Below are 23,849 nucleotides of genomic sequence, written 5' to 3'. Positions count from 1 at the left end.
GGGACGGAAAGTGTCGCAGGAAATGTGCAACCCCTAATTCAGGATACCTAGCCACATTGCAAACCACACAGGCTTGAAGATCAAGAGAGAGGAATAAACCATGCCATTCCCAGTAAAGACTCATCAACAAGTGAAGACTTGGGCCAGTCAGATAATAAAAAGCAAACCCCAACAGCAGCTAGGGACTTGGAAGAAAACATTAACAACACGCATTACCCCAAGGCTTCATCCGACCCTTCCACTTGCTCGAAGCTATTTGTTGGAGAGATGTGGAAGCTCTTTGTGGATGGAGAATCCAACAGACACGGTGCAGGACTAGGCATAGTCCTCATCTCACCAGATGGCTTAGTAGTGGAACAAGCTGTCAACCTTGGCTTTCCAGCATCAAACAATGAAGCAGAGTATAAAGCATTCTTAGCAGGCCTAAAATCAGCACTCTTCATGTAGGCCACCGAGCTAATGGTTTACAGTGACTCCCCGCTAGTAATAAACCAGATTTCATGCGACTACGAAGCAAAAGATGAGAGGATGGCAAAGTATCAAGAGTTAGTCAGAAGGGAAATCATGAAATTCGAAATAGTGCGAATAGAACAGATCGGCCGGGAAGAAAACAACAGAGTAGACGAGCTAGCAGGCTTGCTTCGATGGCAGATACATCCATCCCACATCCATTACTAATCGACTTCCTACCAAGACCAAGCATTGAAGAACCCGAAGTAACTAAGGTATGTTGCGCCGAACTAGGCCCTTCCTGGATGGATCCCATCATAGTATTCTTAAAAGACGGCGTCTTACCTGAAGAGAAGAAAGAAGCCAACAAGATCAGAGCAAAGTCACAGCGATTTTGGCTCTCCCCATCAATGGCCTTGTACAAAAAATCCTTCACAGGAGCTTACTTGAAATGTGTCCATCCCAGCAAAGTCGAGGCATTCTTGTTCGAGATACACGAAGGCGTATGCGGAAGCCACCAAAGGGGAAGATCATTGGCCTACAGAGCAATTTCGCAAGGATATTGGTGGCCTTACATGCAAGCAGATTCAGAGAAGTATATCAAGAAGTGCGAGAAATGTCAGAAGTTCGCACACCAAATACATTAACTAGCCAGAGAGCTTCTACCATTAACTAGCCCATGGCCCTTCGCAATGTGGGGCTTGGACATAGTAGGACCACTTGCAACAAAGCCCGGCAACAGAAAGTTCTTTCTTGCGGCAACAGACTACTTTACAAAATGGGTGGAAGCAGAAGCACTCGCCTCAATAAAAGAGAAAGATGTGAAGAAGTTCGTCTGGCAGAATATCATCACTCGGTTCGGCATACCCAAGGCTCTAATATCAGACAACGGCACTCAGTTTGATGGCAAAATTTTTAGAGGCTTTTGTGAGGAGAACAAGATAGAATTCTATAACTCTACACCAGCATAGCCCCAAGCAGATGGCCAGGCGGAAGCATCAAACAAAGTCGTCTTGGATGGATTGAAGAAAAGGCTGGAGACAGCAAAAGGCAAGTGGGCTGAGGAGCTCCCTCATGTTTTATGAGCTTACCGTACCACACCTCGGCGGTCTACTAGAGAAACACCTTTTTCCTTGGCCTATGGCATGGAAGCAGTAATCCCACTAGAAGTTGGCCTCCCCACTATTAGAAGTGAAAATTTTGACCCAGACTTAAATGGAGAAGCCATAGCAATGGAACTCGACCTTGCAGAAGAAAGAAGAGAAAAAGCACTGGTTTACATCGCCTTATACCAGCAAGAGTTATCCAGAAAATATAACAAAACAGTACATCCAAGGCAATTCAAGATTGGAGATTGGGTGCTGCGCAAAGTAATGGGAAATACTCTGGTACCCGGAGATGGCAAGTTAGGGCCTAATTGGGAAGGTCCATACAAAGTGGTTGGCTTAGCAGGAAAATGAGCATACCACTTGGAAGATAAAGATAACAAGGCCATTCTCAGGCCATGGAACACGGCTAATCTCAAACTATTTTATTTTTAGCTTTTCTTTAAACATACTTGTAGTTTTTCTTTTTTCAAATAAAACAAGTAGTTTCCTTTTTAGCATAAATTGTTTTCTTTTGTAAAAATAGTCTTAGTAAGCTAGGGGCAATGAAAGCAGAGTTGGCAGGAATAACCAACACTTGGCTCTAAGTTGACAGGAATAACCAATTTTGAGGTCTCTTCAGCCAAGATCAGGATCTAGGCTGAAGAAGTTTGGCAAGAATAACCAAACACTTGGGCTCTAAGTTGGCAGGAATAACCAACTTTGAGCTCTCTTCAGCCAAGATCAGGATCTAGGCTGAAGAAGTTTGGCAGGAATAACCAAACACTTTGGCTCTAAGTTGGCAGGAATAACCAACTTTGAGCTTTCTTCAACCAAGATCATAATCTAGGCTGAAGAAGGTTGGTAGGAATAACCAACACTCTGGCTCTAAGTTGGCAGGAATAACCAACTTTGAGCTCTCTTCAGCCAAGATCAAGATCAAGAATGAAGAAGGTTGGCAGAAATAACCAAACACTTAGCGCTAAGTTGGTAGGAATAACCAACTTTGAGCTCTCTTCAGCCGAGATAAGGATCAAGGCTGAAGTGGTTGGCTGGAAAAACCAACACTTAGTACTCTTCAGTCGAGATAAGGATCTAGGCTAAAGAGTGGTTGGCTGGAATAACCAACTTTTAGTACTCTCCAGCCGAGATAAGGATCTAGGCTGAACAGTTGTTGGCTGGAATAACCAACTTCTAGTACTCTCCACCCGAGATAAAAACCTAGGCTGAAGAGGTTGGCAGGTATGACCAAATAGATTACAAGGTTAGGACCGAGATAGGTATCTCGGCTAGAAAATATTATACTGAATACAAATCATAGTAGGAAATAATGTATGGAGTAAACCGAACAAACAGTTGAGGAAAACAAAAGAAGATTTCATTCAAAGTTAAAGTCAAAGTTACAAGAAGTGAGACTTTAGCCCGGTTACACATTCTTTCCAAAAGTAAAAAGAATAAAATATAGGATCAAGCAAAAAGGTCGTCCAGATCCGCGTCCAGATCAACTCGAAGCCCGGTTTTAGCAGGTAGCTCAGTCACATTTTCAACCAAGTCTTCCACCGGAGGCTCCACCCGAGCTGACTGAATAACGGGATCATTGGCGACAACTGGAGCATTGTTGGGTTCAGGAGATGCTTCTTCTTCCTCAACTTGAAGAAATTTTTGTTGAATGGCGTTAGCATACTCTGCCATGTAGCTCGGGATGAAGTGAGGAGGGGGATTCTGGAATATCTCGATTTTATCCCCTTGACCGAGCTTCAAGACCGCTGCCTTCCGCCCACACTTAAAGAAAATGTCTTTGGCAGCTTCACACTGCAAGATGTATGTGGTTTCTCCTTCCTTGTAACCGCGGTCTTCCGCGTCCTCCATCTTCTTCTCAAGCTCGGTTATCTCAGTGTTCTTCTTCTTCTCGACTTTAGCAAGCTCACGCAGATAACGGTCCTTCAGCTCGGTCAAGGCATTTTGTTTCTCCGCATCTGCTGAATCTACTAGCCGGGTGAGTCAGGCGACTTCTGATTGAAGCTCGTCCATTTTTTGTTTAGCTTCGTTTAGCTCGGCCATCTTACTATCGGCCTCAGCCACGGCCAGCCTTGTCGTCTTGCACAGCTCCAGCACACGCTTATGTGTAATGTGGTTCTTCTGCATAGCCTGCAAGAGGGCGGTAAGCAATTTCGAGTGAGAACCGAGCAAATAGATGCACAAAATAGAAAAACAAAGGAAAGAGTACTCTCCAACACCATCGATTTGGTGGCCGAGCAGATGGCTTTAAGCTCGGTGAGATGGTCATGGTGTTCCATGTCAGGGGGCAAGCACACGCTCTTAGCCAAGTTGAAGGCGAGTGTGTGGTCTTTGTCTGCCACCACTGAATCTGTGTCTCTAATGGCTCGGTTCCAGTATGATAATTTCAGGGCCCACTCAGAGGAGCTAGCTCGGTTAGAACGCTCATGCTGTGGGCTCGGTGGCGTGGTTTGGGGAAGCACGGTTTCATCCTCGTCAACAAGGCATGGCTCGGTTGTGGAAGTCCAAGCACGCTTGCTTAGCTGAGATGATGAAGGCTGAGCAGTTGGAAGGGCTACCACGGCCTCTTGTGTTTGGCCGGCTTGTGGTACCTCGGCTTGGTTTGTTTCGGTGATGAGGGCCCTTACTACTCTCTTCTTGGCCATTTCTTGTTCTGCAATTAACGGGATCAAATTGATTTGAGGTAGTGTCAAATCTGGTTCTGGAGAGGGTTCCAGAAGGAAATCTGTCACCCTGGTCTTCCTTCTGCTACTGTATCTGTATGTTGGTTCAAACTTGAGTAGCTCGGCCCAACCTCGATCGTGATATCTTAGTGCGGCGCGGAGTGCGTCAAGATTGGGGTAACTGTACCGCGACTTTAGATGGTTCAAGTCTGCATAAGGAAAAAAGCAACGGTTAGCACGGTGCAAAATATATAAACAGGGTAAAGAACACACAAAACTAAGCCAAGGTGTATATACCGGCTACTCCTTTATTCCAGTTAATCAGGTCTCCTGGTATTTGGGCTTCTTGGTCTTCAAAATTCCTAGAAACCCAGAAAAATCATCGTCATTTACATCTTTGCCTGGGGTGTTCTTTATTATTTTTTCTCGGCGGCGTCTTATTCTTAGATAATGTACCCAACCATCTTCATTCTAGCCAAGGGAGTATTGGTGGAATAGCTTGGCTAAACCAAGGTTAAGGCCAAGCCGGTGATTCAGCTTGGCAATGCCATTTATGATTCTGTACGAATTTGTGGAAAGCTGGGTAGGGCAAAGTCTTGTTTGTCTAAAGAATTCACAAAGAAGAGGCTGAACGGGAAAACAGAGACTAGCCTCTATAATGGATATGACGTTGAAAGGGACGAAGCTTGGTTTTCCCCAGGGAATGGTGTCTAGTTCGGCTAAACTGAGATGAACATCATCGGGGATGTTGTAGTCCCTTTGGAACTCGGCTATAGCCCCTAGAGAGTTCACTAAAAATCGATACTTCCCCTTGTGGGCTTAAATTATGTATAATTTAGCTCGGGGTTGAGATGATGTTGAGTATCTCGGTTGAGTGTTCAAAGGAGTGCCTGGCCAACCTAAGTCTGCAAAGTGAAAAAGAAAGGTGTTAAGCATAGATCGTTGGACCGTGCTAAAAGAAACAAAGGCGAAATAAATGGAGTCCTAGCTCAGCTACGTGGGATACTATCCATTCTTAGCTTCGGTTGAAGTGAAGGACTTTAGCTCAGCTAAGTAGAACGAGGGGTTCGTAGCCTGGTTATAGCTTAGCGTACAGCATTCTTGGTTCGGTTTTGACTAAGTCAGAGAGTTGATTTCGCCCCAAGTTATAGCTCGGTCGTTGGTTAAGGCTTTCTAGTTCAGAAGTATGTGCACCTAATACGGTTTCCTAGCTCGGCTAAAAGAAACAGAAGGTTCTTAGACCGATTGAAACTTATCTAATTCGGCTGGGTGCACACGTTAAGTACAAACAGGTTGCTAGTTCGGTTGAAATATTATTTTGGATCAAAAGCATCATTTCTCAGATTGGTTGTGAATCCAGTGGGTCTATTAGATGGTTTTTGGAATGAAGTGGTTATTTCCCATGGAAACTACAAGAAAGTGTTTTTGGGAAACATATATACTATGCTATGTATTACAATACAATACGAAATGAACGAAAAAGAAAAAGGTTTGAGCCACATACCAGTTCAAAGATCTTGGAATCGAAGATGGAAACGGCACCAATAGAAAACACAAGCTTAGCAGATGCAGTGTTGAGGAAAAATGGAGGCTCAGAAGGTAGAGAGAGAAGTGATGAATAGTGATATGTTTTGTTCGAAGAGTAGGGTTTTGTTTTGTGTAAGGCATAAGTTTGGGCGGGACTGTTGAAATTTTTCGGAGTACGAAGACGGTGTGACAGCTACGCTGGGCCAATGAGAGCTAGCCACGTGTCCATAAAATAGAAAGCGATTCAGTTACAGCGACTGAAAAGACGTTTTGACCGGACAGATCAGCAGCCCGGTGTGAATTTAGCTCGGTTGAAGTTCACTTTTTAGCTCGGCAGATAGAGAGGTAATCCCAATCATGCTACGCAGACGGAATTAAGGGGCAATTGAGAGGGAGTTTTATGTGCATTAGGGCCGAGCTAGACCAAGGCGTAGTAATGGGCCGTTCTGTGGGACGCGGTAGAAAGGGCCGAGTGAAAGGACCTTGCAGTTATCTCGGTCCAATTGTAGTTGTGGTTACCACGGTCAGTATGGTGATAATTAGCTCGGTCATGGTATTTAGAACCGAGGTATTTGGGCTTCTTATGGTGAACCTTGCTCTTGTTAGCTCAGTCAAAGCTTACTGCGGTTAGGTCGGTCTCGACAGACCAATCCAAGGTGCAAGTATGAGGAGAACCGAGCTACGTCATATAGTTGGGAAGGTGCTGGACTAAGTATGACAAAAGGCTAGTGTTAGCTCGGTCATGCTGTCATCCAACCGTAGTAAAACCATCTCACTTGGTTTAAGCAGTGAGGGGGGTGTTGAGGGATAAGTATTATCTTTCAGGAGTGTGATTTCTAAGAGGACTCTACATGGGGGAATAAGAGTCCTACTAGGATTGTGCTATGCGGAACCTATAAAATCTCACAACATAACATATGTAGAGGTAACACAACTTTGATTCCCAAATACACAAAGCTTTTTGTCTATTTGTCTATTTTGCTGACTTAGGCATCAGAGAGGTATCCGGCACACACCCGCCGGCTAGCTCACGTTTGTGTTTTTAAGGAGTAAAGTGACGACGTTTGGAGGAGCACAAACTTGATCAACAGGATTATACGAGAAGATTATTTCGTACTCGTACAATTCTCATTTGACTTACAAAGTTATTTATCTTATTGTCTTTGAAAAAAAAAACACATAAAAGTATGAATACAACTGTTAGGCAATAAAAATATGTTGGATACCACATATATTATTATGAAAAAATTATTTTAGGAAAATAATTAAAAAATTATAAGAAAAAGTTAAAATGTTAAAAAATTAAATTCATAAAAAAAAATGAAAGATTGATTCCTTTCCATGTGCACTTTTTTTTTGTTGGTAAAAAGTCAATTTTTTTAAAAAAAATTATTGCCATGAAAATACATTGGTGCTTCTTTAAATTTATTACAGTATTTTTCATGTCATACATATAGATATAGATATAGATATATACATATATATATATATATAGATATACATGTGCAGTGAAATTGACCATGAGGGTTTTTGTTTGCTATATCAGTGCAAGCAGCGTGATTGGAGTAAGGGTTTTGGGATTCTGTTATCCTTCATTTTTTCTAATTCAGAGTTTCTTTCTTTGTTTCTCTCTCTCCCCCTTTTGTTTCTCTCTCTAAAACTATCCCCTATCCCCTATAATCCCTTCCCTCTCTCTCTCTCTCTCTCTCTCTCTCTCTCTCTCTCTCCATTTTGTTGCTTCTTCTCTAGTGTCACCCATACTATTACACACATGTCCTTTGTTCTCCCTTTGCGCAAGGAAGAGGCGCAGCGTAGCTTTTGTACTAGTCTTTTGGTTATCTTTGTACAAATCATACCCTCTCTCTCCCTCTCTACATGTGCATCCTCCTAGTCTCTCTCTCTCTAGAAAGAAAACGCCAAAGATTTATTTGCTCACTACTAGAAAATGGGGCATTTTCCACGGAACTATTTGCGACGGTTAAAGTGCCGTCGCAAAAAACATGTTTTTGCGACGGTATTTAATGACGTCGCGAAATTATTTTTGTTGCGACGGAAAAACTAGGCGCGTGGCAAAAAGTAAGGTTATTTGCGACGGCACGTTGAACGTCGCAAAATTTTTCTGGTTTAATTTTTTTTTTGCGACGCTCTTTTGGCAATCCGTCGCAATTTTCTTTTTTTTTTCTCATTCACTCGCGACGGGCCTTAATATCGTCGCAAATAGTATTCCTAAATTGGTGCCAAAATTCTCTCCCACTGCCTCTTTCCCAAAATCCCCAAATTATCTGTAATTTGTTGGAATCAAAAAAAATAAAAAACCCTTCCTCTATCTCATGCTCTCTCCCTTCGATACTCTACTCTAATCTCACCTAATCTCACTGCTCTCTCCCTCCCTCCCTCCCTCTCACCCTCCCTCTCACCCAGTCGTCACTCTATCTCTCGCTCTTGCTCACGCAGACCCTCCCTCTCACCCAGTCGTCATTCTGTCTGTCTTGCAGCGGCAACAACAGCGCCACTCTAGTTCTCCCTCCGGCATCCAGGTATAGCATTTATTTTCTTTCATCTTCTCTCCTCTGGCCTTCTATCATCTATTTCTCCCTGCTCATCAATTCATTGAAACTCTTTTCATTAAGAATAGAACAGTTCAAATGTTTGTGTGTTTGATTTGTGTGAAAATTGATTTTCTGTTGGTGTGTGTTTGATTTGTGCGAATATTGATTTTGTGTTGGTGTGTGTTTGATTTCGGCTCTGCATTGTGATAAGCCATAGACTTGGTTTTTGGCTTTGCCATAGGAAGTGTTAATATATGCTCGTGATCAATTAATTTTGTGTGTTCATTTGCAACTGAACCTCCTCCATTCACCGTAATTGTTTTTTACTTGGAAGATAGTTTTAGGCATAAACTTTTTCCCCTTTTTTCTGTTATTGTAATTTCTTTAATGGAAATGGATAGTATTAATTCAAGACAATGAAAATCTTGAAATCAATGCTGAAGAACGCTAAAGAGATAAAATCAATAAAACAAGGCAAAAAGAATTTTTGCGAGCAGCCCAGCTCATCTGGATGTTTGAAAATGATAGCAATAAAATCAGAGATGGAACAAAACTAGTATGAAAAGCAGCCATTTGGGACCGGACCAGAGTAGAATTTTAGGGCAAAGGTAGGAGTTGAGTGAAGTTGTGCTTGGAGTTCTTTGTGATCAGTTTGAAGAGAACAACATGCATTGATGAATATTTATAGAGAACAAACAAATTGAAAGAAAATCAAACTGATATATCATATGGAAAGACCAATGTCATGAGTTTGATGAGAAGTGGCACTGCCTAGGCCTGTCTTGTATAGTAGTCTGTCTCCATATATTGGACCTGGACCTCTATTTGATATATTGGACCTGGACCTCTATGAAACCAAAGATCAAAGCATAATCTAGTCCTACCATTGCCAGTTGACACATTTAATAATCAGAGACCTGGTTTTCTCTCTTAGAATTAGAAACTTTTCCAAGATTCAAGAGTTCACGTACAATTTTGGGCACCTTTGGCAAACCCAAAATTTTCTCCTTTCAAATGAATAGCTAGTTGAAATAAGTTGCAGATGTCATTTACCATCGTAGCTTTGTTCCAATTCTCCACATTTTTTTAATTCCCAACCCACCTTCCTGTTTTGTACAACAGAGATCGTTCCATGGTGCTTTTGTTCCACTGTTTGTCTGTTCAACTCAAGGTTTTAAGTAACAGGGGTGGCTACCATAAGGGTAATGGTGGCGCTGATGTGGTTGCTGTAGCGCAACAGTGAAAACAATCAGGAGCATCCCAATCTTTGACAAGGCCTAAGGTGAAATTTTTATGTGAGACCATTTTCTATATCCCAATAATATGTTTATTATTATTATTTTAAAACATATTTAATGTAAAATTTATTTTGTTCTTCTATTCTTGTAATTAAAATTGAGGATTATTCCCAACCTTTATTATTAGGAGTCTTTTTGGAGAAGGAGGTTTTGTTTTTATCAGGATTTTTGGACAATGACAGTTTTTTAAGCATTTATTATTGGTCTAGGAAGTTTTTTTAAGCTTTACTATAGAAAGCCTTTGAACAATGAGAATTATTATCGGACTTTACTATTTGGGGTCTTCGGATGATGAGAGTTTTTAAGGAAAGTTTCTTTAAGCTTTAGTATTGAGTGTCTTTGGTCAAGAATAGTTTTTTTATGATTTAATATTGAGGGCCTTTGGAAAGAATGATGTTTACCAGACTTTACTATTAGGGGCCTTTGGGCAAGCTCAATTTTTTTTTTTTTTCCCTTGGCCTTTGAGTAAGGTTTTTTTTTTTTTTTTGTTCTTTTTGATAAATATTTTCTATTAGAATTCTTTTTGGGGAGCATTTAGCAAGTAACTTGAAAATTTTGGTGCCTTTTTAAAATTAAGGCCTTTGGCAACTATCTCAACCGCTTTACAAATGGGCCAGCCCTGGTGAAAACTAGAATTGTGAATTTCCTAGTTCTTCTCACAACTTCAGAAAAATGTAGTGATAGGCATTTTTCATTCAACAAGTTAATGTGTTAACTGTTAAATGGGTACAAAATGTGTGAAACTTGTCTTTTGGTGTTGTGGCCAAAACAAACAAGAGATGTGAAGGCAGTGCACAAAAACCCCTATTTTGTTTTAAATTCCTTAGGCTTTAGCCTTGTTCTGGCACATGCTTTAAGCTTTGGTTAAGACTATAAGGGTTAATTCTTGAGCAACCCACTGGATTTTGGAGTAAAATCTAAATACTTCCAAGAAATCTGAATGTTACCAAGCCATGAGTAAAGGAACTGTTGTTGCTTGGAATTCAACTTTGAAATTGGTTTGAGTTAAGAGGAGTTCTTGCTAATAGTTCATATTATATTTTTAAATTGTAAAGCTAAGGTTAATATTTGGTTCTATTTTATATTGTTTGATTGCTTTTGTTATACAGTAGCATGAGTGGATGTTTGGGTAAGATGAATAATATGGTTTGCGCATGTTTTGTTTATAAGTACGAGGTTGTTGTAAGTTAAAGTTTTGGTATTTTGTTCTTTTATGATCAAGTTGCTAAAAAAAAAAAACCTGTAATTTCTCTATGGATTAAAAACCATGATTTTTAGCTGTCGAACAGTCATTCAGAACCTATAACAACTTCTCTAAATAGTGATTAGTGTTTATTTGAAAGTTGGGTCAAGTGCCTAAATTGTTGAACTGAAAGTAGATGCTGAAATTGTGAATTTAAAACTAAAAGCCCAGAAATTTTCTGTACAAAGTTATTGTTAAATGCTGAAATAGTCTTTGTATGTTAATACCTTGATTATATTTGCAGGAACAAAGTTTACAAGCTGAAACAGTATAGTGTTAAATTTATTCAAAAGCTACAATAAATTGACTAGTTGCTGAAATTATAGCTTATACGCTGGTCAAAGCTGAAATACGGGAGCTTCTATTTACACAATAAAAATCTCTCATTACACTCATTTTATGCATTGTTAAAGTTGTACTTTATGAAGTAAGTGTTGTACATATGGATGTAATGAGATATTAATTGGGTGTAACTAGAAGCACCCCTGAAATATTGACTTTTTTGTATGCTGATGAAATCCTCACGGCATCTGGAATGTTGTGTTTAAGTGCTGGAAGTGACTCTGAGTGCTGAAAACTATAATATATATGCTGAAAAATTCTGTTTCAAGTGCTGCACTATTCAATTTAGGTACTAAAACTGTAGCTAAAGTAATATAAATAAATCTTGACTGATCAGTTTTGATTAAATGCTAAAAACCAAATTACTGACAATATGTTATATTTATTAGCAAGGAGGAAAACTCCTGCAGCACTTTCTTTGTGTGGTTTGGGTTGTTTTGGTCCATGAATGCCACCAATAATTTCATATCATTTAGTTAAGTGATATACAGAGTTCATTATACATTATAAAACACAACATTAACTTGAGATTGTGGTCAAGCCAAGGAATTAGGCTAAGGGTGTCTTGGAAAGTTGGTAAAACAACATTCACATTGTTTGTTAAATACAAGCATTCCAATAGAATAATAGTTATAAATATATTAATATACATAGGTTTTCTTTTTATCATTGAATCCCAAGTTATTTTGTCCAAACTTAATATGTGTTTCTTATGTGTTTAAGTGATCGACATGTGTGTCTCCCCAAAAAAAAATTTCAAATAGAATTTTTTAATATTTGTACAATAGTAACCTAATCACCTTGAGATAAGAAATGTTGTTAATGTGAATCACCTTCTTACATATAGGTTTGTGACTTTTAAGATTATTTTTTGGTGACTGATGCATTGAATTGTTACGTGGTCTGGTTTTTATTGGTAATGATACAATCTAATCATAATGAAAATTTCCATCTTTAACTTCCATTTCTGTCCATGATATATTTGCTCACCTATTGGAATGTTTGCATTTTTGTCCATGATATATTTGCTCACCTATTGGAATGTGTGCATTTATGATGTATAAAATATTAGAATTGTTGTTATGGTTAATTAATATGCATGTTCATGTATACAGAATATATATTTAGGAGAAGTAAACAAAATGGACAAGAGTTGGATTGATTTGCCAAATAGGATGTCGAGAGAATACATGAATGGGATCGATCGATTTCTAGTGTTTGCATACACCAATAGGGCTACAAGTTCGATGATTTGTTGTCCATGTAGGAAATGCGAGAATCGCTATCATCTTGTCCGAGATAGTGTGCGAGAGCACTTGATTTCAAATGGCTTTCTAAACAAATACAAACATTGGATTAATCATGGAGAGTCGTATACTTCTGTGCATGGTAACCGAGATAATGAAGCCTTAGTGAATGAAAACATTAGGGATGATATGGTGGGAATGATACACGATGTTACTGGTATTTCAGTTCCTAGTACAAGTGTTGTAGGTGATGAACCACAGGCACCAACTAATCCCAATGTAGCAGAACCACTTGCAACTGATCCGCAGTTAGGTCCAGATGTAGAGACTGAAAATTACTTCAAACTTTTAAAGGATGCTCAGAGTGAATTGTATCCGGGTTGTCAGAAGTTCACATCTTTGTCGTTCATTGTTCGACTTTTACATATGAAGGTGCTAAATCAGTGGAGTGACACTTCTGTTACCATGTTACTTGAGTTGTTGAATGAAGCTTTCCCTTAGGGTGCGAAACTTCCTGATTCTTACTATAAAGCTCAAAAGATCACTACAGATTTGGGCTTCACATATGAAACGTGGGATGTATGCCCCAATAGTTGTATGTTGTTCCGAAATGAATACATCAATCTTGATGAATGTGTCATATGCAAAAGTTCTAGGTGGAAACAAAATGGAGTTGATAGTTCAAATGTTCCTCGTGGAGGCGGTAAACAGATACCCTCTAAACAAATGAGGTATTTCCCTTTGAAACAAAGATTGCAGAGGTTGTATATGTCATCGAAAACGGCCACGCTCATGAAATGGCATGCAGAGGAACGGCAAGATGATGGTGTCTTAAGACATCCTGCTGACTCCCTTGCATGGAAAGATTTTGACCGTCGAAATACTGACTTTGCTGATGATTGTCGAAGTGTAAGGCTTGGGTTAGCATCTGATGGTTTTAACCCATTCAGATCGATGAACATAGTTCACAGCACCTGGCCTGTTGTTCTCATTCCATACAACTTACCGCCATGGATGTGCATGAAACAACCATTTTTGATTTTGTCTACACTTATCGATGGCCCAAAAGGACCTGGTGACAAAATTGATGTGTATATGCAACCGTTGATTGAGGAGTTAAAGGAACTATGGACTGATGGTGTCTCTACATTCGATGCAGCAACAAATCAAATGTTTCAAATGCATGCAGCTTTGTTATGGACAATTAGTGATTTTCCAGCATATGCAAACTTGTCAGGATGGAGCACGAAAGGAGAATATGCATGTCCATGTTGCAATAAGGAAACTAGATCGTGTTGGTTGAAACATGGTAGGAAACATTCATATTTAGGTCATCGTAGATTCCTATCTAATGGTCATAAATTTCGAAAGGATAAAGTATCATTTGATGGTACTCGGGAATTGAGTCTCAAACCGAGATTGTTATCTGGATCAGAGATTTTGCTACAAGTAGAATCTGAGGGTATCTTAACCCAATACAGGCTGGATGACCTTAAAGAGAGGCATAGGAGACAAGTGGAAAGGGAGAAAGCTGGACCTCGCACTCATAGTTGGAAAAAAAAGAGTATTTTTTTTGAATTGCCATATTGGGAGCACAATCTAATAAGACATAACCTTGATGTGATGCATATAGAGAAGAATGTGTGTGACAATGTATTGTGGACAATACTGGGGGTTGTAGGGAAATCCAAGGATAATGTCAATGCTCGGCGCGATTTGCAAGAAATGAATATTAGAAAACCCCTACACTTGCAGTCAAGAGGGATGAATAAAGCTTATTTGCCACCAGCACAATTCACAATGACCAAGGATGAGAAATATTTGTTCTTGAAAATGCTTAAGGACGTTAGAGTTCCTGACGGGTATTCATCAAATATCTCTCGTCGTGTACGATTACAGGATAAAAGCATTTCGGGTCTAAAGAGCCACGATAGTCATATTCTGATGCAACAACTTATTCCTTTGGGTGTACGAGGATTGTTGCCTACGAATGTTGTTCAAGCCTTGATTGAATTAAGTAATTTCTTCAGACAATTGTGTTCCAAAGTAAGTCGTCAAACAGATGTAGCAAATATCCAAGGTCGTATAGCACTAACACTTTGTCATTTGGAGAAAATATTTCCACCAGCTTTTTTTGATATAATGGAGCATCTGCCTATACACCTAGCTGATGAAGCATTGGTGGCTGGAGCGGTTCAATTTCGATGGATGTATCCAATCGAGAGATATCTTCTTACTTTAAAGCAATATGTACGTAATCGGGCTCATCCAGAAGGTTCAATGGCTAAAGGTTATCTCATGGAAGAATGCATGAATTTTTGCTCTCAATATCTGAATGATGTGGAAACTAAATTGAATCGGCCTGTAAGGAACTACAATGGTGCAGCTAATATGGGTCGTGCTGTTGGTGAAACCACAACTTTCAACCTTGGTCATACTTCTTATGTACAGTGTCATCGATATATCTTGTTCAATACGAAAGCAGTTGAACCATTCCTAAAGTAGGTACCCCGCTTATTCAATATTTGACAAGTTTTTTTTTGTTTTTTATTACATTTCAAATATTAATTTGTAATTGATAATTTTTCAACGTATATAGGAAACACCTTGAAGAACTTAAGATGAAAATGCCTCGTGCTGATGATCATCAACTCCGAAATGAACATTTCAAAACTTTTCACACTTGGTTTAAAGAACATGTATGTATGGACAAATCTACCTATAGGTTACAACTTAGGTCGATTTGCGTTTTGAATTTGCTTTCATGTTTTAAATAGGTTCACACTTTGCGAAGGACTGATAATGCCATATTTTCCGAAGAGATTCATACATTGGCAAATGGTCCTCATACCGGAGCAAGAAGGTTCACCGGTTACATAACTAATGGGTTCCGTTTTCGGGTCAAGTCTATGGATGACCGTCGAGCCAGTCAAAATTCTGGTGTAGCTTTGAAAGCAGATACTATTAGTTATGCAAGCCGGAAGGACAAAAATCCTCGTGTGGGGGCTGTGTACTATTATGGACAAGTGACAGATATCATTGAAATCCGGTATACCAATGCAATGAAGTATGTATTGTTCAAGTGTGACTGGATAGACAATGTTCGGGGTAAGAAAGAAGATAATTTCAAATTCACGTTGATTAACTTCAACCATTTGTTGTATCGAGATGATCAAATCGCCAACGAACCTTTCATCTTGGTATCCCAAGCTGAGCAAGTTTGGTATGTTGCAGACCCTATAGAATCAGATTGGCAAGTGGTTGTGAAGATGTCTCAAAGGGGTTTATTTGATATGTATTCTACTGATCCAGAAACTGAGCCATACATGAGTCAACAATTAGAAGAAAATATAATGGTCCGTGATGAAGAAGTTGGTTGGGTGAGGGAAGTCGTAGAAGGAGAAACTGTTGATGTTGAAATAAGAGAGAATTAAGATATTTTGTAATAATTTTTGGATTCTGTAATGGCACAGTAAATTTTCATGCTTTAATGACTTGCATATTTGGGCATGTTACTTTATTTAACAATTTTATGTGCTTCCAATTTATTTATTATGTTTGTTTTGTATTTACATTATTAACTCCAAACTATTCTCTATATTTTCAATTATATTTGTTACAGCTTGTTATGGCACGGAAGAGGAAGCTTAATAATCCCTCTCGCACTATGGCTGATGTTTTGCATATGCAGACACAATCACCACCACCATCACAGCCACCGATACAGCCACCACCACCATCACAGCCACCGATACAGCCACCACCACTACCATCACGGCCACCGATACAACCACCACCATCATCACAATTGTCTCGTCCAACGTTGTCTTCACAGGCCACCACAGGTATACAAATTTGTTATGTACTTAAATTATATTAATTAAATTATTTCATTTTCACTATACATAAGCTTTCTAATTTCATATGATAGGACCGACGACTTCTTCATATCCCACCTCAGGTACACGGAAGAGGAAGCTTAATAACCCCTCTCGCACTATGGCTGATGTTTTGCGTATGCAGACACAATCACCACCACCATCACAGCCAGCGATACAACCACCACCGCCATCACAGCCACCGATACAGCCACCACCACCATTACAGCCACCGATACAGCCACCACCACCATCACAGCCACCGATACAGCCACCACCACTACCATCACAGCCACCGATACAACCACCACCATCATCACAATTGTCTCGACGTACGTTGTCTTCACAGGCCACCACAGGTATAGAAATTTGTTATGTACTTAAATTATATTAATTAAATTATTTCATTTTCACTATACATAAGCTTTCTAATTTCATATGCTAGGACCGACGACTTCTTCATATCCCACCTCAGGTATAGGTTTGTTTTCATGTATTTAATTTATGCTTTTATTTATATGTTATTTATTATATTCTGATATAATTTGTTTATTCTTATAATGTGTTCCAAATCCAGCGACTGATTCACAAGTCAACTCAGGTAATTACGTTAATTTAACTACAAGTTATTTATTATCAATTTTTGTAATATGTGTTTTTTTTTCCATTACTCCTCACATGCCCTACAGGTTCTTTATCTTCCCCCCGAGGTCGAGGATTTGCGAAAGGCATTAAAGATTGGGGTACGGGCAAGAAGTTGGCCATTGATTTCGACGCCGACTTCAATCCTACTGGAGATAATGAGTCTAAGTTAACTAGCCAACTTGGGTTCATGGTACGTAATGGGAACATTGTTTCTCTTACGTACGTTGATTGGACCGAAGTGCCTATTGATGTTCTTGAGTCAATATGGGCAGATGTTAAGGTAAAAGCATATTTACTAAACTGTTCAATTATATTATTAATTGAACTAATGATTTAAATTGTACTGTAGGATAATTTACAAATTTGTCCGGAGGGGTACAAACCACGTTGCTTGAAAAAGTGCAATGAGTTGTGGAAGGATCACAAAAGCAAGATCAAGAATAAGTATTTTAAGCCTAACAAGGATCATACTAATATCAAAGACATGGTGCCTCCGCAAATTGTTCCAGAACAGTGGTATGATCTTGTTGATTATTGGAAGACTAAGAAAGTAGAGGTATATAAAATAAGTTAATTATAAAGCACGTATCTACAGAAAAATGATTAACTTTGTATACTTACGACTTACATTTATGCAAACTTTATAGGACATTGCAATCCACAATGCTAGAAGTCGTTCCTTTCATTATATTAATCATACGACAGGACGTACTTCATTCACTCAGATTCGAAGGAAGGTATATATTATTTAGGTAGATATTAATATGAATGTAAATTACTGCGATAATAATTAATTTTTGAATTTTCAGATGGTTGCTGAAGGGTTGCCCACGGATAAAATGAGTGTTTGGAAATATACATGCAATCAAACTGACCCTGATGTTAGGCAAACCATGGTATTTTCAAATCCTTAAATTTGTATTTATATTTGATTTTGTTTGAACTACTTAATTATATGTACTTGTTATTTTAATTTATAGGATGAGTTTGAGCGCCAATTGTCCATGTTGCCTGAAGATTACCGCACTACCGAAGATGCTCGAGATAGTGTTTTCCACGATGTGGTCGGTGAAGATGGGCATGGATATTGTCGTACTTACGGCAAGGATGTGCCTTGGAGCATGGTGTATGGAGATAAATCTAAGTCATCACAGTCAGGATCTCAGTCATCGATTGTTGCCGATATCACAAAGCAGGTTCGTACGGAGTTGAGACAAGAGCTGAGAGATGAGATTAGAGAGGAATTGAGGGAGGAGATGCGAACAGAGCTTTCGACACAGATACAAGAAATGAAAGCTGAAATGTTGGCTATTGTGTCCCACGAAGGGAGTACAAATCACAACAAACAGGTTCGGTATAAATAAATATTTTATAAATATCTAATTATAGCACAATTGTATCATTGAATATAAATACGATTAACAAAGAATACCATGAATATCATAGGTACCGGATGCATTGAGTGGACACCGTGAACCTACGGATTATGACGCCGATGAGAACCCACATACACCACCACCAAATGAAGAGGTAAACTTTCAAACAATTTGAAAACTTGTCGTTTGTCAAAATTTGTCGTTTTGTAACTTTTTTTCCAAACTGGTTGACATACTAAAATGCTCAAACGGGTTCGGATATCAACATACTAGGCACACATGACTTGTAAGATAAGACGGAACTCGAAACCGATTCCCGGTTTTTAATCTAGAGCCTAATTTCCGTTAATGAAAAGTTGTTACTTAATAACTGGTTTTCAAACCGGTTGACACACTAAAATGCTCAAACGGGTTCGGATGTTAACGAAACTTGACACGCACAACATACTAGGCACACATGACTTGTAGGATAAGACGGAACTCGAAACCGATTCCCGGTTTTTAATCTAGAGCCTAATTTCCGTTAATGAAAAGTTGTTACTTAATAACTCTTTTTCAAACCGGTTGACACACTAAAATGCTCAAACGGGTTCGGATGTTAACGAAACTTGACACGCACAACATACTAGGCACACATGACTTGTAGGATAAGACGGAACTCGAAACCGATTCCCGGTTTTTAATCTAGAGCCTAATTTCCGTTAATGAAAAGTTGTTACTTAATAACTCTTTTTCAAACCGGTTGACACACTAAAATGCTCAAACGGGTTCGGATGTTAACGAAACTTGACACGCACAACATACTAGGCACACATGACTTGTAGGATAAGACGGAACTCGAAACCGATTCCCGGTTTTTAATCTAGAGCCTAATTTCTGTTAATGAAAAGTTGTTACTTAATAACTCTTTTTCAAACCGGTTGACACACTAAAATGCTCAAACGGGTTCGGATGTTAACGAAACTTGACACGCACAACATACTAGGCACACATGAGTTGTAGGATAAGACGGAACTCGAAACCGATTCCCGGTTTTTAATCTAGAGCCTAATTTCCGTTAATGAAAAGTTGTTACTTAATAACTCTTTTTCAAACCGGTTGACACACTAAAATGCTCAAACGGGTTCGGATGTTAACGAAACTTGACATGCACAACATACTAGGCACACATGACTTGTAGGATAAGACGGAACTCGAAACCGATTCCCGGTTTTTAATCTAGAGCCTAATTTCCGTTAATGAAAAGTTGTTACTTAATAACTCTTTTTCAAACCGGTTGACACACTAAAATGCTCAAACGGGTTCGGATGTTAACGAAACTTGACACGCACAACATACTAGCCACACATGAGTTGTAGGATAAGACGGAACTCGAAACCGATTCCCGGTTTTTAATCTAAAGCCTAATTTCCGTTAATGAAAAGTTGTTACTTAAAAACTCTTTTTCAAACCGGTTGACACACTAAAATGCTCAAACGGGTTCGGATGTGAACGAAACTTGACACGCACAACATACTAGGCACACATGAGTTGTAGGATAAGACGGAACTCGAAACCGATTCCCGGTTTTCAATCTAGAGCCTAATTTTCGTTAATAAAAAGTTGTTACTTAAAAACTCTTTTTCAAACCGGTTGACACACTAAAATGCTCAAACGGGTTCGGATATTAACGAAACTTGACACGCACAACATACTAGGCACACAGGACTTGTAGGATAAGATGGAACTCGAAACCGATTCCTGGTTTTTAATCTAGAGCCTAATTTCCGTTAATGAAAAGTTGTTACTTAATAACTCTTTTTCAAACCGGTTGACACACTAAAATGCTCAAACGGGTTCGGATGTGAACGAAACTTGACACGCACAACATACTAGGCACACATGACTTGTAGGATAAGACGGAACTCGAAACCGATTCCCGGTTTTTAATCTAGAGCCTAATTTCCGTTAATGAAAAGTTGTTACTTAATAACTCTTTTTCAAACCGGTTGACACACTAAAATGCTCAAACGGGTTCGGATGTGAACGAAACTTGACACGCACAACATACTAGGCACACATGAGTTGTAGGATAAGACGGAACTCGAAACCGATTCCCAGTTTTCAATCTAAAGCCTAATTTCCGTTAATAAAAAGTTGTTACTTAAAAACTCTTTTTCAAACCGGTTGATATACTAAAATGCTCAAACGGGTTCGGATGTGAACGAAACTTGACACGCACAACATACTAGGCACACATGACTTGTAGGATAAGACGGAACTCGAAACTGATTCCCGATTTTCAATCTAAAGCCTAATTTCCGTTAATGAAAAGTTGTTACTTAATAACTGGTTTTCAAACCGGTTGACACACTAAAATGCTCAAACGGGTTCGGATGTTAACGAAACTTGACACGCACAACATACTAGGCACACATGACTTGTAGGATAAGACGGAACTCGAAACCGATTCCCGGTTTTTAATCTAGAGCCTAATTTCCGTTAATGAAAAGTTGTTACTTAATAACTCTTTTTCAAACCGGTTGACACACTAAAATGCTCAAACGGGTTCGGATGTTAACGAAACTTGACACGCACAACATACTAGCCACACATGAGTTGTAGGATAAGACGGAACTCGAAACCGATTCCCGGTTTTTAATCTAGAGCCTAATTTCCGTTAATGAAAAGTTGTTACTTAATAACTCTTTTTCAAACCGGTTGACACACTAAAATGCTAAAACGGGTTCGGATGTTAACGAAACTTGACACGCACAACATACTAGGCACACATGAGTTGTAGGATAAGACGGAACTCGAAACCGATTCCCGGTTTTCAATCTAAAGCCTAATTTCCGTTAATAAAAAGTTGTTACTTAATAACTCTTTTTCAAACCGGTTGACACACTAAAATGCTCAAACGGGTTCGGATGTGAACGAAACTTGACACGCACAACATACTAGGCACACATGACTTGTAGGGTAAGACGGAACTCGAAACCGATTCCCGATTTTCAATCTAAAGCCTAATTTCCGTTAATAAAAAGTTGTTACTTAATAACTCTTTTTCAAACCGGTTGACACACTAAAATGCTCAAACGGGTTCGGATGTGAACGAAACTTGACACGCACAACATACTAGGCACACATGACTTGTAGGATAAGACGGAACTCGAAACTGATTCCCGATTTTCAATCTAAAGCCTAATTTCCGTTAATAAAAAGTTGTTATAGATTATAGCTCATTGTGTACAATCATTGCCTATTTTTAATAGTATTATCATCATTGTAGGATGTAATTAAAGTTTCTTTGGAGAGTTCTATAATACCAAGAGTCCAGTTGGCGGAGGGACTTCTTATTAGTGTTGATCCGTTGTGTGAAATTGATGGAGTTCCAATTGGACCTGGATTTTGCAAAGTTTTTGTTTTAAAAGCGAACAAGCCGAACGCTGTTTTGGAAACAACTTCCCGATGTCTAAGAACAGTTGGAGAAGCTGTGGGAAGATACATTGTGTGGCGCTCGATTCATGTATATGTTACAATCTTATTTATTTATTTATCGAAATAAATATCAAATGCTTTACATTTTCTATAAATTTGAAATTAATTATATTGTAAATGATTTTTTTTTTTTGGTTTTTTTTTGCAGGTGCAACCCTTTTGAGTACGTGATGATATCTTCGCATATCGATATTAGAGTTTACAATCTTATTTATTTATTTATTTATTTTTTGAAAAAAATATCAAATGTTTTACATTTTCTGTAAGCTTGAAAATAATTATGTTGTAAATGATGATTTTTTTTTTCTTTTTTGTTTCTTTTTGCAGATGCAAACCTTTTGAGTACGTGATATATTCGCATATCGATATGGGAGCTTACTATTGATATCAAAACAAGCTACATTATATTTGTTTTTATTTTTTTATTTTTTTATTTCTATTGTCGATACTAAAAATTTGAGTTCTTGAATTTCAAAAATTATTAGTATTGTTAGAAGTTATTTTATATATTTTTGTAAATAATATTTGATTGACAATTGTTACACGGTACATATATTATTCTTGGTATATATATGATTTTTTGAATGTGGATGTGGATGTGGATGTGGATGTGGATGTGGATGTATTTTTAAAAATATTAATAATTTGTATAGGAAATATTTAATAAAATATGATTTTATAAAAAATAATTTTGTTGCGACAATAATAAACCGTCGCTAATGCAATTCTCATTTCCTTATATTTTATTAGCGACGGGTTAACCTGGCGCATATACATAATAGTTCCAAACTTTTGCGACGGTTTCAACTGTCACAAATAAATCTTTTGCGACGGTTTAAATTGTTGCCAATACGGTATTAACTTAATACTACTTTTTTGGCGACGTTTTAGACCGTCGCTAATAATACCTTTTGCAACGGCAAATACCATCGCTAAAAAAGGTTTTTTGCGACGGCAATCAACATCGTCACTAAAAATGCCGTTTTTTCCCCTTTTTTTGTGTCAGGCGAAACCGTCGCAAAAACTATTGATTAGCCGTCGCAACAAGAATGCGACGGTTTATAACCGTCGCAAATACTTTTTGTCACGCCCCTTTCCGCCACCCCCCATTTTCCGTCGCTGTTCCGTCGCAAAAAGTCTTTTGCGACGATATATGGACCTTTTGCGACGTTTGAGACCGTCGCAAAAAGTCAAGTTTTTAGTAGTGGCTCTTCGTTTGTCTTTTCTCTCATCCTTCCCACTCTCTTGCTCTCCTCCACCATTCTACTCCTGTTTCGCTAAACACCAACTTTTAACTTTTTATATGAGTTGGATTTATTTTTTTTAACAATGTTAGGTTTCATGAAAAAAAAATTATAAAAATAATCATGAAATATTTTTTATCGTTAAATTACATATAAAGAAAAAGTCACACATTAATCAAGGGATGAAAAATCTTCATGAATCATTTCATGACATTTTTTGATAATCCCTAATATTACTTTTTTTTTTATCCTTTATACTTTTTCAATGATGATTTGATTTTTGAACTATATTAATCAGTTTCCAAATGCACCTAAAATAAAATAAAAAAAATTAGTCAAACTCATTGCCTAACAAATTGAGCACAAGCAACATTATTGCCTTGACACAGTATGCTATGTTCAATTTCTTCTCTCTTGATCTATCTCAAATCCCATTTATAACACAAAGATTTAATCTTATTTCACAATTGATATAGTTTATTTACATTTGATATTGCCTACTTTAATCAATTTAAAGTGAATTTTTCTTGGAAAAAAAAAGAAAAAGAAAAAAAGAAAGAAATGAGAATTATGAAAAGTTTTATATAGGAAGAAACACGTTTTTTTTTTTTTTTTTTGATCGGCAAAAAAATAACCTTTATTGATGAAACAAGAACACATTACATCAAGAAAGGAAATGGATGGGTGCAAAAAGCATCATAGCAGGACATACCAATCCCAACTAGGTTGGCACTAATATGCCCATCCAATCTCTTGCTAGCACACCATCCAGAGTTGGCAAGAAGCCAACCAAATACAAGGAAA

The 23,849-nt window shown here is 38.3% G+C and overlaps 2 protein-coding genes across 3 annotated transcripts; both read left to right on the top strand.

Moving 5' to 3' along the window:
• Positions 1-8,134: 8,134 nt before the first annotated feature.
• Positions 8,135-16,800, top strand: LOC145803080 (uncharacterized). The gene is made up of 3 exons (XM_082896430.1): positions 8,135-8,280; positions 16,045-16,267; positions 16,354-16,800. The coding sequence occupies exons 2-3, from the start codon at positions 16,051-16,053 to the stop codon at positions 16,692-16,694; spliced, it is 558 nt and encodes a 185-aa protein (XP_082752556.1). The 5' UTR covers positions 8,135-8,280; positions 16,045-16,050; the 3' UTR covers positions 16,695-16,800.
• Positions 16,768-22,383, top strand: LOC145803079 (uncharacterized). Of its 2 annotated transcripts, XM_082896429.1 has the most exons (10): positions 16,768-16,901; positions 16,990-17,225; positions 17,295-17,501; positions 17,593-17,682; positions 17,755-17,841; positions 17,926-18,294; positions 18,392-18,475; positions 21,593-21,829; positions 21,950-21,964; positions 22,129-22,198. In XM_082896429.1, exons 2-9 carry the CDS (start codon positions 17,133-17,135, stop codon positions 21,962-21,964), a joined length of 1,182 nt encoding a protein of 393 aa, XP_082752555.1. In that variant the 5' UTR covers positions 16,768-16,901; positions 16,990-17,132; the 3' UTR covers positions 22,129-22,198. The 2 variants fall into 2 exon arrangements, with proteins under 2 accessions (XP_082752555.1, XP_082752554.1); XM_082896428.1 differs by having other exon boundaries at positions 21,950-22,383.
• Positions 22,384-23,849: the final 1,466 nt, after the last annotated feature.

The sequence above is a fragment of the Camellia sinensis genome, chromosome 11 (genome assembly GCF_055761805.1).
Source record: "Camellia sinensis isolate YWXY chromosome 11, ASM5576180v1, whole genome shotgun sequence".
Classification (NCBI taxonomy): domain Eukaryota; kingdom Viridiplantae; phylum Streptophyta; class Magnoliopsida; order Ericales; family Theaceae; genus Camellia; species Camellia sinensis.
This window is presented reverse-complemented; position numbering and strand designations above follow the sequence as displayed.